The following is a 14,463-nucleotide window of genomic DNA, read 5'->3' as shown; positions in this document are numbered from 1 at the left end:
TAGCAAACACACTGTTACTAATTAATCACGGGAATTTGTCCGTGCCTCGCAAGGCCTAATTACTACATGACACAATCTCATTGATTTATTCAAATTAAGCACGCGCCCTAGCTCGTTCCCTTTCACAATTCGACTCGTTGAATTTACCCCGTTGTTCACTTGAACACAAGAATGAATGCTGACTAACCTTTTTAGATTTGGATAGTGCGCACGACATTGAAACAACGGCAAAGTTGCAGTTGAAAGGACGCATGCGAGAATTTCAAACTACATATAGTAATTTAACTTGTTTATGTTCCAACTTATAGAATTTATACAATCTTGGACAACGTTTTGAAACTTGACTAAAAGCTAGTAAACATTGTACTAATAGTCTCCTATAAATGAGAACCATTTTAAATTATTATGAAACGAATCATAAATTAAATTAGCATTCATATTGAGGATCGATGGTAAACTGCTGGTTCCTCTTTTGTAAGTGTGGAAGTGCCTGAAAACTGTTTTCAAGTTCAGTGTAACCGCCTGTGAAACAATCTTTCGACAAATCTGTGTCTGAATGAAAACATAAGTGTATCACAAGAATTTTCAAAGGAAAAGTTCTAAAATAGATACTGAGTTATTGAACCAATGTCTCACCCTCTTTTTAATATTTTTGATATGCAATTATTTGTCTGGATTTGGAAATGCATGAAGTATAAGAGTGGCCCTGCTGAAATATAAAAAGTTTACTTTCAAACTAAATTATCAAAGCTGTAAACATATTTGTGAAATATTAATCTTATTTTGTACATATTATATTTTTAAATAAAATAAATTTGGACATATTTGAATAATTCACACCTGTAAATATATACTCAAAGAAAATAGAACCTCTAAAATTGAGTTGAGTTGAACAGATCGAACTTGCAAACTTTTTGAATTTGTAGAATATCAATTTAGTGCCTAATTTGACTTGCAAATTATTTAGCACAAACTGCGAATCTTAAATGATAATGTAATCCAATCTCATTGCAACCTTACGGAGTTAAATTAATCAGACGAGCTTGAAACTTTACAAGCGCAGCGGGAACGGCTCCTTGTAAGTTGCCTAGTCCTTGGCGCACTCATCTTCCAAGCAAAAAGTCGTGTCGGGTTGAGTGTCAGCTAACCTTCGCGAGTTTTATCTACGACACGTGCCCTGTGACTTACCTGCAACCCCATTTATGTAAGGGCGCGTGTACACCATCAATTGAATGGACTTTACTGTCGAGCGCCATATTCTTGATGAATATTTACGATTCATTGCGCGTAAAACTAGCGATGAATATTTATCATTCTATGGCTGCGGGATGCAAGAAATGTTGAATAAACACCACGTTCACAGCCATAAACACGGTGGAAAGTAAGGCCAGCCGCTTCAATCTGGAGTGAAAGACGGTGTTTGCAACCCTCGGGAGAGCAAAAAGCCATTATCGCAGATGGAGTGAAACAAAACAACAGATGCGCCGACACGGCTCAGCTTAAAAGGGCAAGCAGAAAATGCAAAATGCAATTAGAGCATGCAAATATAAATTGTGAGCACCAATATTAAAGGCGGGGAAGATATGAATATGTACGGAAATATAATAATGGTGTTGTGTGTATTATATTTCTAAAATAATTCAAAGGCAAACAGTTTGTTTTTAAAATTAAAATCGTTTTCTGTATGCTTATGGATTTATTAAATACTAACGAGAAAAATAACATAAATTAATCATTAACATACTGGTTTAATCCTCTTCCATTGAACTCACTCATTTTGGTGAAATAAAATTGATTTGAATTTATTAACTCTACACAAGATGGAATCTAAAAGTCTGAGCTGATTGCTCAGTCTAATAGAATATGAGGCGAGGACGCAGTTTGTCTCCAATTTTATTTATATTTTCACTCTCAGCATGCATTAATGAATTTTGGAAAAAGCCGCAAATAGTTAAGCGTTCGGAAGTACATATAATTTGATTATAGAGTTAACCGCACATTGTGAGACCTGGTTGTTTTTTTCTTGATAGAAATTTTCCGTCAATGGTGTATTGCATTTCTAACTGTGTTGATATTTTAATTTTTGCTTAAATCAGCTCATTCATTTGGCAGTAGTTATTTTTTAAGTTTATCGCGGTGAAAAGGAAAAAGTTATGAAGGTAAATTTTTTACATATATGTCAACGTGTTACGTTGTTACGTCCCGCTTTGAAATTAATGTGATGATATCACATTAAAGAGCCTCATTTTTATTTAACTGGATGAGCTTCAGTTCTGAAAGTTGGATAAGCTGGAGAATATCCGTAACCAGAGATGCTGTTTGTGAAAGCCGTGAAAGCCTTTGATAAATATTGAATAACTGCGCAACATGTCGTCGTTCAAATTCTGACCTTTCTTTGGCTTTGTGCGCGCCCACGTGCGTGGCACCTGCTTCCATGTCCGCTGAAAGGATTTTGCTTTGTGTCCTACGATAAGGGCAGAAAACAAGCATTTTCCTGCTCGACTTAATACGACCTCCGACTCACATATATTTTCCTTGGCAAGCTGTTTGGAGTCGAGTGAGATGGGAATCTGCAGCAGCCGGCAGTGTTAGCTGTCTGGATGTGCAAACATCGCCGGCAACAACAACAGTAGCAGGAAGAACAAAACCCAAATCTCACTGAAGGCGCTTCCAAAGCTACTTGCACGCAGGAAACAAATTTGAAGCATTTATCGCTATACCCATCACAGGGAGAGTCCAACTTGAGAGGACGAGAAGAAATATCAATCCTCTCTTGCAACAGCATGTTTTTTTTGTTAAAGCAATTATTTGCTTTCATGAGTAAAACAAACAAAAATGTATATATGTAAAACAGCAGCATATATATTTCACTATGAGGCTATTTGTAAATATGTTCAAAAGTGAAGCCCTTTGAAATACCAATGTGCTAAACAATTGAAAATGAGCGAGGTAAATTTTGCATGCATCACACGCATTGTTCACGGAATTCCCTTTAATTAAAATCAACCTTTCCGCGCGTGCTCTAGCTTGGTGTTAAAATATGCATGGCGCAACGTGTGTGAGAGTAATTTTGTGTGTGGAAAGAAAAATGTTTGTAAGCGAGCGAGTGTTTTTAATTAAAAACTGCCATTGCCTCTATACATTTTTTCTCATAGCCCTTGACAATTTTGCTGGGCCTTCTACACGTCATAAGTGACAATTAAAATGACATTTTTGTTATTTTGTTGACGTTTTGTATGGGGCAAAACACAGTAAAAATTACTTTCATGCTAAAAACAGTGCAGTGATATCACTTGAATCTTTCGTTTTATTTCTATACAAAAATTAACGAATCAACAACTGTTCGAATTTATATGATCGATTGAATATCCAATGAACACATACAATAGAGATACCTTAGTAATGATAATAACACATATCAGAGAGAAACTTTCTTCCAAATTATAGTGATCTGACATATATGAGGCTATTGGAAGCGAAAATTTACTTCAAATTATTTTACATATGAGTCAATTTAATAAATACATATAAACGTATATTCAAGAGTATTAAAACACAGATGATGCTATACAGAAAATAACAGGTGGATCAAATTAAAGTGAGAGTTGGAGATGAATCGCAGGATCCTTGTTGCTCTAATCCTATAATGTGCTGGATGATATGTGATTTTCGGGGCTCAAATCTTCCCGCAGTACTGGAAACATTCACTCGTTAGAAAACATTTATATAAGGGTCATCAATCTTTTTATCACCTTGGCAACTTCGTTGGTCACACATTCAAAGACGTCGTAAGCAACGTTGCAGGCAAGACCAGGTTCTGAAATTAAATAATTTATCTTTCAATATTTCCTGTCACTAGCAAGGTGTGGATCACAAACGGCAAGTGAATTTAAATTATTTTGATAAAGCATACTATGCTGAATTGACAACGAGTTCTGTTGTCTATTTAAACTCCTGAAGAATTTATTGTACAAATTAAAAAAATTGCAGCAAAATTTTGATGAGAAAGATTTTTAGTTTTTGTAAAGAATTTACAAATGAAAAAGATGAACAGTTTGATTTAAAAATTCCTTATCTCAAATGGACCTGACTGTTTCTTGATTTTAAATTCATATCCAATAACATGTTAAAATACCTTGGTATTTTTCCGCGATCACCCTGCTAGAGATGGCCAAACACGCGTGCACGGCCCTTGAAGTGGCGTTGCTATACTCCTCGTCGTCCCCGCCTTCGGTGTACAGCTTTATGAGCCCCTGAGCTTCAGGGAAACCGAGTTGATCGACCTGCGGAAAGCGATCGTATCAAACATCTGATAAAGTCGGAAGTGAAGTGATTTGGGTTTTTGACTCTCCCCGCATCGCTGCTGCTTCATGCACTTGCGGCTTTTGAACGCACGCATTTTTGCTCTCAGCAGCACCCACATGAACTATGGATCGAAAAAATGATTAAGCCAAAGACTCACCGCTTTCACTTGCCTGTAGACGCACTGCAGCAAGCACTGAAAAATATAAGAGAATCGCGAATGTCAGAGGTTTGCACACTTTTCCACGGCTTACCCCTGCAATCTTCTTCTCGTCGTCGGAGAAAGTCTGCCTTTTGAATCGCTGAATGCCGTGCTGCAGCTTCTCTTCTTCCTTCACGTTTTGCAGGCTGTCCAGCGCCTCTGCGAGAAAATTAAATCAAAGTAGATGAGATGGAGAGTAAGAGAGTCTCGTAAATTTTATCCATCTCTCGCACCCCTGCAGCTCTTTTTAAATTTACGAACTCAATGTTCACCAGTAAATGGCTTGTTAAATTATTTTCTTAAGTTAATATAAAATTCTCAAGATGAAGTGAAAAAATATGTCTGCAGCTCTAGCAAGCAATCTGCAGGCTCTGCTCTGTTCAACCTCTTTTCCTATTCAGAGCAGGTTCAATAGAACTCAACTTTTGCTTTTAATTTTAAACGCTTTTTATAAATTAGAAACGATCTACGATTTTGTGTGTTGAGCCATGTTTGATATGAATAATAAAATACACTTTTGTACACAGTATCTTTTTGTATAGATATTATAAAATACGTTTTCCCACCTTTTCTAATACTTAAATGGATTGTGATCCCGATTGTGCGGCGAGAAATTATAGCCTATGTGATATTTTCGTTTTTTCAATACTATGCTAACTAGATTTGCCTTTTCATGCATTAATTTCTTTTAATGTTGTATGTATTGACTGCAAGAATAAACAAGTATAAAGATTCAAGTTGCAGTTTTCAAATATGCTCCAAAGCGCAGGCAAAAAGTAAAAAATGAGATCAATTTTTATGGCATGTTGAGTAGTATGTGGCTTCCGTCTGCACGTGTGGTTCAATTTGATTGAGGAAAAGGAAAATATGTTTTATAGGGCTGCAAGGAGGAAATTAGTCTTCCCGTTTCTTTTGCAGAGTCACAAGGAAACACATTTTCAAAATAACAGCACATGCGCTAGTGCAGCTGGGGAAATATAAATGTCTCTTACCCTGGATGATGGCTAATTTAACCTCGTCTTGACATTGGTTGATGACTTTTTCTACTCTCTGTGGCGAAACAGCTGGAGCTTTGCAGCGAGGAGATGCTTTTGACTGATTTTTGCGCAGTGACAGCTGTAAATAATGTGAAGTGAAGCATGAGAAAATATTGCAGTCGCAGAAATAGCAGAGCAACAGAACCGCTCCGAAATGCCGGTGATTAAAGATATCCATTATATTGATTTGGTTCCAACGGTTCCAATAACCCAAATTTCTTATAACGGTCCTCCATGAAATAAAATGTAATCTAAGCGCTTTTAAGTCAAGATTTAAGATTGTTTCTGTTTTTGTTCTATTCATTGTTAGATTATTTTGATTTCTTTAAATGAAATAAATGTTCAAATTGAAAGTTACAAGTCATAACTGGTCGGATAACACGTTTGTTGGGGATTTGGCTTGGATTTTTAAATATTTGATTATACGGATGTTTATTATTCATTGTCATTCACACATATTTGAGATGAAATGAATTCAAGCCTTGTCCCAGAATATGAATTTCAAAAATTTATCGTAATTAAGTCGCTATTCTCCAGCTCTTCAATTACACGCTTGGCCGAGATTCAAACGCCCTTGCATTTCTGGTCTTAGGAGAGACGTGATTTTTAGCATCAAGAGCTGGAAACGTTTCGTGTGCAACGTCTCGCTTCCACTGACAAAAACTGGTTTATTTCTCTGCTCTCGTAAATTGCTCGAAAAAGCGGGCTAAATTTTTCTACCGGCCTTTCACTTTTAATGATCGACGACGTCTCTTTCTTGACCGCAATTACCTACAGCGAATCGTAAAAACAGCGATAAACGACGGAGCTATCCGCAGCCTCACGCATGATTAGCAATTTCCTCTCTGGTCGGGTTTATTAATTTTCGTGCGTGTCGCCGCCGAAAGGGCAACCCTAGAGCACCGGTAACTCTGCTCTGAACGATGCTAGAGAAGAGATTATATTGCTTTGCGTGTGGAGAAAGTGAGCGTTAGTTGCATATAATTGCTTATGCAATGTAACTCGATTACGATCTGCTCATCAGCCCTGAGCCTGCTGACATAACAGCACTATAAATCTTGTCCGATGTAATGCTTTGTGAGCGTAAACTTTTATTGAGTACATCCCGTGCATCCTCTCTACGTTCAAACAGAAAGTACGTGCTTAGTATTGCAAAATAATTCATTGTTTTTGTGGCATGCAGCATGCAAACACAGTTTGAATTAGTTATTTGTGACAACTGAAAAATAGCAATTCCTTAAAATCGATGTAAATTCATTTTTCGTGGAATTGTTTAGCGTTCATCAAAGGAAAAACAACCAAAAACTTCCATTAGCATTTTATCACGGGCTATCAAAAATCTACGAAAGCCAAAGGTAATTTAGAATTTGCCAAACTATCAGGGTAATTTGTAATTTTTATTTCATTCAAAGATAGTTGCATTTTACTTTCGCCAATAAAGTGCAAATCAAACATCATGCACTTTCGATTGCAAGGAAAGTCGATTAAAATAAATTTGCTTTGGGAAGAAATCGGTGTACAAGCACTAATTGGAGCGTCGCATTTAAATAGAAATCGCATTAGAGTGAAAGAAAACAATCACTTTTGCACCTTCATGCTGTGTGCACAATTTCAAGTATATAAATACGTACCTGATTGAAAGTAGAGGCCGCGGCGGCGCAGGCCACGAGCAGGGCGAAAAACAACAGCTGCTTCATCTCAGCACCTGACGAACACTGAGCGCAGGTTCGACGAGTGCAAGTGGCCTCATTCGCACAAGGTGAGAGCAGAGAGGTGGTGGCACCTTCCTACCGATCCCTCCGGGGGCCGGACGTCCCCACTCGAAATTTTCTACTCATCTCGAAATTCAGAAGCAGCGTTTCTGCTTTCAAAAGTCAGTCAAAGTGAAATCACTGATCAAGCAGATTCATAAATATATGTATGACACGCGTGTGTTTGTTTTTCGCGGTGCTTCACTCTCGCTTTTCTCAAAGGGCGTTCAACTTTGGAATCTGTGCGATGGATGCATAATATCGAATACGCGTTGTCACGTATAGCTTTGAGAAATCCAAATACGTGCGTGCTCGTTGCGCAATGACACTTTATTCTAGAAACAAAAGCAGTCGGTGCTGGCACTGACTGCGCTGATTGAGTGGTCTACCACAAGCAAAACTGTCGTGAGAGTGTCGCGTCATAAACGTATTAACCTATTTCGGTTTTTGCATTTAACCTCAAAACTCAATTCAAAAAGAGTATTTCTGGTCCCGTGACTTGGTACGAGACTTGGCTACGCAATCCAGTGAATGCTTCACTGATCAGTGAGTCGTGTCATGCAATATATAAAAAATATGTTAACTAAGGAGAAAATCCATAAAATTCCAATAAAAGAACTTTTATTAACGTCTCGCTGATTTGTATTCATCAGATTAATTCTTTTTACTGGCCAAAAGACATCTTAATTAGTAATTTATGGTTTGAAATAGGCATAGGCATTGTCGACACCCTGAGCAGAGGTAAAAAACTTACAATTATCCTAATAAGCTTAAATTTTAGTGTGTAATTTTTTCGAGTGGTTGACTGTTTTGTGACATTGTAAATTTATTATGCAAAGCTGTCACCTATAAATATTTGTCTGTATGACATTCCGCTCTACGCGTTTAGTTTGAACCATTGATTTTGAGAAATTGGCCCAAAGACAAAAATACAAGCTCATTCCGTGCAGCATTAAAATGAAAAGTCTAAGAGCTAAAGCATTCTATTATTTTATTAAAAAATCTTATTTGTCAAAGTTTTAAGCTCTAAAAATGGCATGAGTGAAAAGCGTCGACAAAGAACACTCGACTCCTCGCGTTTTTCATTTTCAGTCGGCTCACAAACTGTTCATCGCAGCACTTAAACGGAGAGCAGACGCTTTTGAAGAGTCAAAACGCTTTTGCAACGGCGCTGTGTCGCATCCTTTGAAATCAACTTTCAACTCTTTGACTCGGTCGCTTTGAGCTGTACCGCATACAAAAAGCACGTGTTGTGCCCGTGTGTATTTTGCATTGCATTGGGTCATGCGTGACAACGCGTGAATGGCAAGGTCTGGCGCGTTGGCGGCGCCGCGGTCCGTTCAAAGCTCGCGAATCCAGAAATAAACCGGCTGCCAATCGTCTGCTGCGCTGCGAGCGAGGCCCGCGATGACGACGTGTCATCCGCAGCTCGCTTCAACTTCCATTGTTTCCGTTCCTGCTGCGTCTGTCCGCTGCTCCACGTAGACGATATTTAGCCGAATGGAATAAATTCTGCACCAGCGTGGATGCAAAGTTTTGAAATCGCGTGTTAAGCAACTTAACACGCGAGACTGAAGGACTGCGCTTGGCTGTGACTGCGAAAAAGATTTCAAGCTTGACATCGCATCTACTTGGTGTTTTTATAAACTGGCATGCAAGTTGAACTCGCAAATAATTAATTTCCATTGTTTGCACCATAAACTGATATTAAAAAGATTGCCAACTTTAAATTAAAAAAAATATGTTCTACTTAAGTACCGTAACTTAAAGCTTTGAGGAAAATGTCTGGCATTTCAATTCAATGTAAAGAATGCATTCGTGTCTAATAACGTGGCCATAAACATTTGACTTTATAATTTTGAAAACCTTCATAAGAAGTCCCATGGCACGTATGAACTTGTCATGATTTTAATTCCCGCCATTATAAATAATACCCTCTAGGTCAAGCGGAGCCGAATGGTGCGTCTTAGTTTTTAACTATCTAAAAACCGAAAAACGCGTATTTTTTATTTTAAATTTATCGAAAACAAGCACTGGGAACAGCAAAACCATATAAAATAAACATCTCCATTTCCTCATCCTAGTTTCATCTTGGCATTGATGTATTTCCCGCACCTGCCAGGGCTGGAAGTCAATTTGTCAACGTCAGAGAAGAATAACAAGCTGCAAAGAGACACTCTGGTGCAGCATCTTTCGCTCGTCAAAAATTGATCCTTCGTTTTCCTGTGCGAAACGAACGCGGAGACCTTTTATCAGAGCTTAAACCAATATTTGCTCCCGAGCAACGATCATCTCAATTTAACGGGGGATGGGGGAGAAAAAACGACAAGCACGTCCATCGATTTTCGGTGTAGGTCAGAGGTGACGAGTCTTTTATTCGCTATGCCCGCTGTTCAATTGGTGCGCATTTTCACTGGGTTGCTTGTGAGAATGAGTGATGGTGCCTTCTTGCGCCTGTCGGTGACATTTGCATGCGTGACAATGCGAAAATAATGAATATTCATTGCGGCGGACTTTCACATCTCATAAATCGCTCATTTTCCGTCTCTATTGTTGTGTCGGAGGCAAGGAAGTGTGTAAAATGGAATTTCCTCTGCATCAAAGCATCATTGGAGCTATTTTCACCTGGCAAATTGAGATAAATACAAGAAGAGAATAAAGAGAATAAAAATTTCACATAACAATTGTTGTATAGTTATAAAATATTTTAACAAGAAAGGAAGACACATTATTTCTGGTCATTTGATTCACATTTTCCTCTCCCTAGCAAACGAAAATTATGCGCAGCAAAATAAAAAATAAAATATCTCCATCTCATTTAAGAAGTTTGCTCTCTCTGATACTAAAATTTTGCATATTTTTGGGGAAAGCTAATTTATGTGAATTAAAAAAGAAAAGAGAGAAGTTGCTTTGTTTTACGGCAAACGTGTGTGCATTGCAAATACGATAGCTAAGGTAATTTGGAAAACGTGGCCTACATAAACACACGGGCATATTTTTGTTTCAAGTGTATTTTGTGAATGGTTGCGGCTGTGTGCTCAGTGCAAGCTTACTTTCGTGCACGAAGTAGGGCTGCCAAATGCTAAATTATTCAGTACAAAAAACCTGCGGTCTGCCCGTTGGAAAATCTGCGCGCGCGTGACACTGGTCGCAAAAACGCATCATTTATTTGGTGGCACAATCTCTTCCCGGCTCGCATGACATAAACAACGCACGCTTGACCAGCCAGACAGACTCTCACTTGCGAGACCATTCCGTCAAATTAGAACATTGACGCAGAAAAACAGGTTTAAATTTAACAGAAATCGATTGGTGAAGATTTTTCTGTCTAAATTCTGTAGAAAAATCAGTGTCTCTGCGCGGCAGGTATAAAATTGAGTCAGAAAATAACTGCTGATTTGTTACTATACTAAAAGCGGAGGAAACAACATATGTTGAAGGTGTTTTAAAAATTGAATGAATAATGTATGGTATTGTACAATATTAAAAACCGTCGTTCACAATTTCATATTTGCGACTTCACAAAAAGATATTATACAGCTATAAAGCAATCACATATTCTTCAGTATGTCATAAAACTATTTTAGAAATCAAAATTTTTAATGTATCTCAAAATCAACCAGAGCAAACAAAACCAGAACCTTTATAAAAAATTTCAATTTTAAAAATAAATCACAAAAAATCGCAATCTTTGAGCCCTTGTATCATAGGTCTGTATAGTTCTTGAAATTTCCACCTAATATTTTGGGGCACAACACTAGGTCAACACCTCAACGAAATTAGCAGCACCGAATTTAGGCTATTAACATCAATGTACGTTAATTTGCGAGGCCGAGGTTGGAGCGCCGCATGCTTTTTGGCTGTATATATTGAGGCGAGATGATGAGTGGATGCATTGTCTGTTCGGGACAAACTCCGATGGCCACTTGGACGGATGAGCCTGTTGCTTCTGGATAAGTTGATTTGGCTTCGTTGAGGTCTTGCATTTCTGAGCGCACGTCACTTTTTTAAGCAGACGCCCGTTTGAGTCAGGGAGACATTAGGGTTGCAGCCATTCGAAAGCAAGGGAGTGTAATGGAATACGGAACTTAAAATTTATAATGCTATTTTAGGAAAATAAGTCTCCAGATAAAATCAGTAATTTTTCCATGACTGTACAGAGAGCATTGAAATAATTTGGATAGCTATAAAAACTTGTGCAATGACTTACTACTATATCGGATAAAATAATTATATTCTTTATTTTCTGGCTAGTTTCCCTCTAAATGAAAAAGAGTGATCCGGCCCAGAGGACCAAAATCGTGTAATGTTTCTTTTAGCAAAAGGTGATTCTTACAGGTATTATGACTACGTCTATTTTAAATTACAGGAGCGATGATCACTTTTTAAATATCATAAGTTTGACTTTGAGCGCACATACCAGCCGTAACGCAAATCGATCGATCTGTCTGATGCGAATTCCGTTCGTCCCTTTGACCTATGACGTCACCTAATTTTCCCGCGAATCACGTGATCCGGGGGATATCAAGTCGATCGAACCGCTGATAAAAATGCGAATAAAATGTGAAAATGACTCCCATCTTTCTTTCTCGGCGCGGATAGTTAGTGTCTTCGTTGAAGAGACTTCCAAGTGCATGGCGTCCGCAATTCACGTTTGTTGTGCTGGTGGAAGGAAGAGAGCGTCCCATAAACGAGTTAGCGCGCGCTTCGCCTTGAGTCTCTTTCATTCTATTATCCCCTTATCGCAGCCATTATTTTCACTTTTGCAAAACGAGCCACTGGAGCCGAAAGAGCACTGGCTGGTAGAAATGCTGAGACACACCGAGTACGCACTGACAAGGAAACCCAACAGACCGACCGAAATTAAAAGTACTATTTTCTTTTCTATCTAGCGCCATCGGTGAGTAATCCAGCAAAACCTCAGTATGAAGTCTTATGGGGTTTTGAATGTAAACATTTAAAAAATTGGCACTTTTGTTCAATCATTTGACGAGGCGAATCGAAAGAAATCAAATTTTTGCAATACATATCAACTATTTCTCGATTCTCGACTTTTTTAATGAATTTTTACGAACTTTTTTCTTTGCTTAATAAAAACGGATTGCATTGTTTTCCAAAAACTGAAAATTAATTAGGTAATTTTTCTAGAGATAAGTAGTATTTGAACATAATGTGACAAAAGTTTATAAATTTAATTTTTTAGGTTAAAATTAATCTTTATTATAATTCAGCAGGGCAACTCTGCACCAATAACGTAACCATATGTATTTAGACAAAATGATTTCATAGATCAACCAAATCTACATTTAATAGCGGGTGAGAAATTAGTTCAATAACTCTTGAAGAACTGTTCCTCAAAAATTCTTCACTTACGACACAAATTTAGCGGGAGTTTGTACTACAGGCGATAACACTGAACTGGAAAACAGATTTTTAACGTATATTTATTGTTACACTATTTGTTTTTTAATGACGGATTTGAATTTTTTAATGCGAGGAAGCTCTAATCAAGACTATTAGTTAAATTAGTCTAAATTATGCCTCGTAAATGTTCTTCTAACATTGAATTTGGATTTGCTGCATTTAAGAGCGAAATCATATTATTATTTTTTGGAAATAATCTGAGTTTTTTGTAAAAACATTTGTAGGCTGGCTGGTATAATTAAAAAAATATTTTTTCATGGGAAAAGTTGCAATAATAAACCAAATTGGAATACATTAATGTTTTGTCCACAAAACCAAAGTTCCGGCTCTCCATATCATTGATTGTTCGCTCCAAATGCTCTATCGACTAGCTCACTATTTGCCGTGAGCTGTAATGCGGTTCGTGATGGAGGTACTGTTGTCCTCTAGTTCAACCATCGCAAGTGTCAGGTCACGCACGTGGCATACCTATAAATGTACAAAATGCATGAATCAAACCTCAAGCAGTAATGGCTTGTTGCGAAACATCTCTCTAGCGTCTATTTTGCTCTGCCGCAATTAGCATGAAAGCACAACATACCAAACAGTCTGCAGCGGAAATGTGATTAAAACCGTTGATGTCAGGTTCATCTAAAGTTAAATAAATGCATCTAGATGATTTCAACGCATTTCAGCAAAGGTTTTGCAGGGAAAATCAGCAATTTTGTGGAATAAACTTTCGCAAACACAGTGCACCGCAGATGGGACGCTGACGCCAGAGTTTGCCTTTTTATGACCTACTTTAAATGTACAGCAATCAATGTCACGTCTTCAGCACATGTTCTTCGTCAAATGGAAAACGCAAGCTAGCTGCACTTTGATGTACTATTACTTAGCAAAAATTCATATTCATAATCTTAAATTTGAATGCAAATCAGATTAACTGTTATGTGCCAGCATATAGGGCCCAGAAAGCCAATTGGGCAATTAAAAAAGAGGAAATTACGCTCAAAATTTTTAGGGTTTAGTCTTTTAAATTTGACAAGAAAAATATAAATATCAATTATGTCACGGTGAGCATTGTTTCTAAACAAAACTGGTCGCAGTAATCATAAACATTTTCCTATTCCGGGATTCTCACAGGGCTTGATAGTTTACTATTTTACAAGGAAGTTTGTTCAAATTGAATAACTTGCAGGCGAAAATCTCGGTGAGAGTGTAACAAGTAAGCACGTTCACCGGCTGAAGCGCCGCGAACCCAGAAGATTCACTGATAAGCGCCGGCTCTCTCTCGCCGCATTTCCTCTAAGTTTTAATTTAGCATTAAAAGATTAATTTTTCGACACGGTCGACTACTGTGGTGGTGCTACCAGAAAATCCAGGTGCAGGTATAAAGCCAAATTGGGACAAGCTTAATCTTTTCTCGTGTAATTTTATAGCTCTCCCAAACAACGAGCTATAACGAAGCGCAGGTTATACTGCAGAAAATGTTAAAAACCCTATTAACATAACAAAAATATGGATACTGGAGCGGTGAGCTAATAACCTACGCCATTCATTCCCACGGCGTCTGAAGAAGGATATAATGCATACACATTTTTTGATAGTCAGAATCTTTAAACACAGTTAAAGTCCAGTTAAAATGATTGAAAATAACTTAGCAATATTCCGTTCTAATTTTTATATAAATTTGCCTATCAAAATCTCCAAAAGAGGAAATGAGATCGGTCAGAATTTGCACAACTCATACTAACCTTTGTGAGTTTCA

The 14,463-nt window shown here is 37.7% G+C and overlaps 1 protein-coding gene across 1 annotated transcript; it reads right to left on the bottom strand.

Annotated features, from left to right (window-relative positions):
* Window positions 1–3,241: 3,241 nt before the first annotated feature.
* Window positions 3,242–7,322, bottom strand: Obp73a (Odorant-binding protein 73a). The gene is made up of 7 exons (XM_065485359.1): window positions 7,173–7,322; window positions 5,497–5,620; window positions 4,557–4,663; window positions 4,463–4,498; window positions 4,136–4,283; window positions 3,753–3,817; window positions 3,242–3,694 (listed from the first exon to the last, which is right to left on the bottom strand). Exons 1-7 carry the CDS (start codon window positions 7,236–7,238, stop codon window positions 3,677–3,679), a joined length of 564 nt encoding a protein of 187 aa, XP_065341431.1. The 5' UTR covers window positions 7,239–7,322; the 3' UTR covers window positions 3,242–3,676.
* Window positions 7,323–14,463: the final 7,141 nt, after the last annotated feature.

The sequence above is a fragment of the Cloeon dipterum genome, chromosome 3 (assembly GCF_949628265.1).
Source record: "Cloeon dipterum chromosome 3, ieCloDipt1.1, whole genome shotgun sequence".
NCBI classification, from domain to species: Eukaryota; Metazoa; Arthropoda; class Insecta; order Ephemeroptera; family Baetidae; genus Cloeon; species Cloeon dipterum.
Note: the sequence above shows the minus strand (reverse complement) of the source record. Positions and strands in the feature narration are given on the sequence as shown.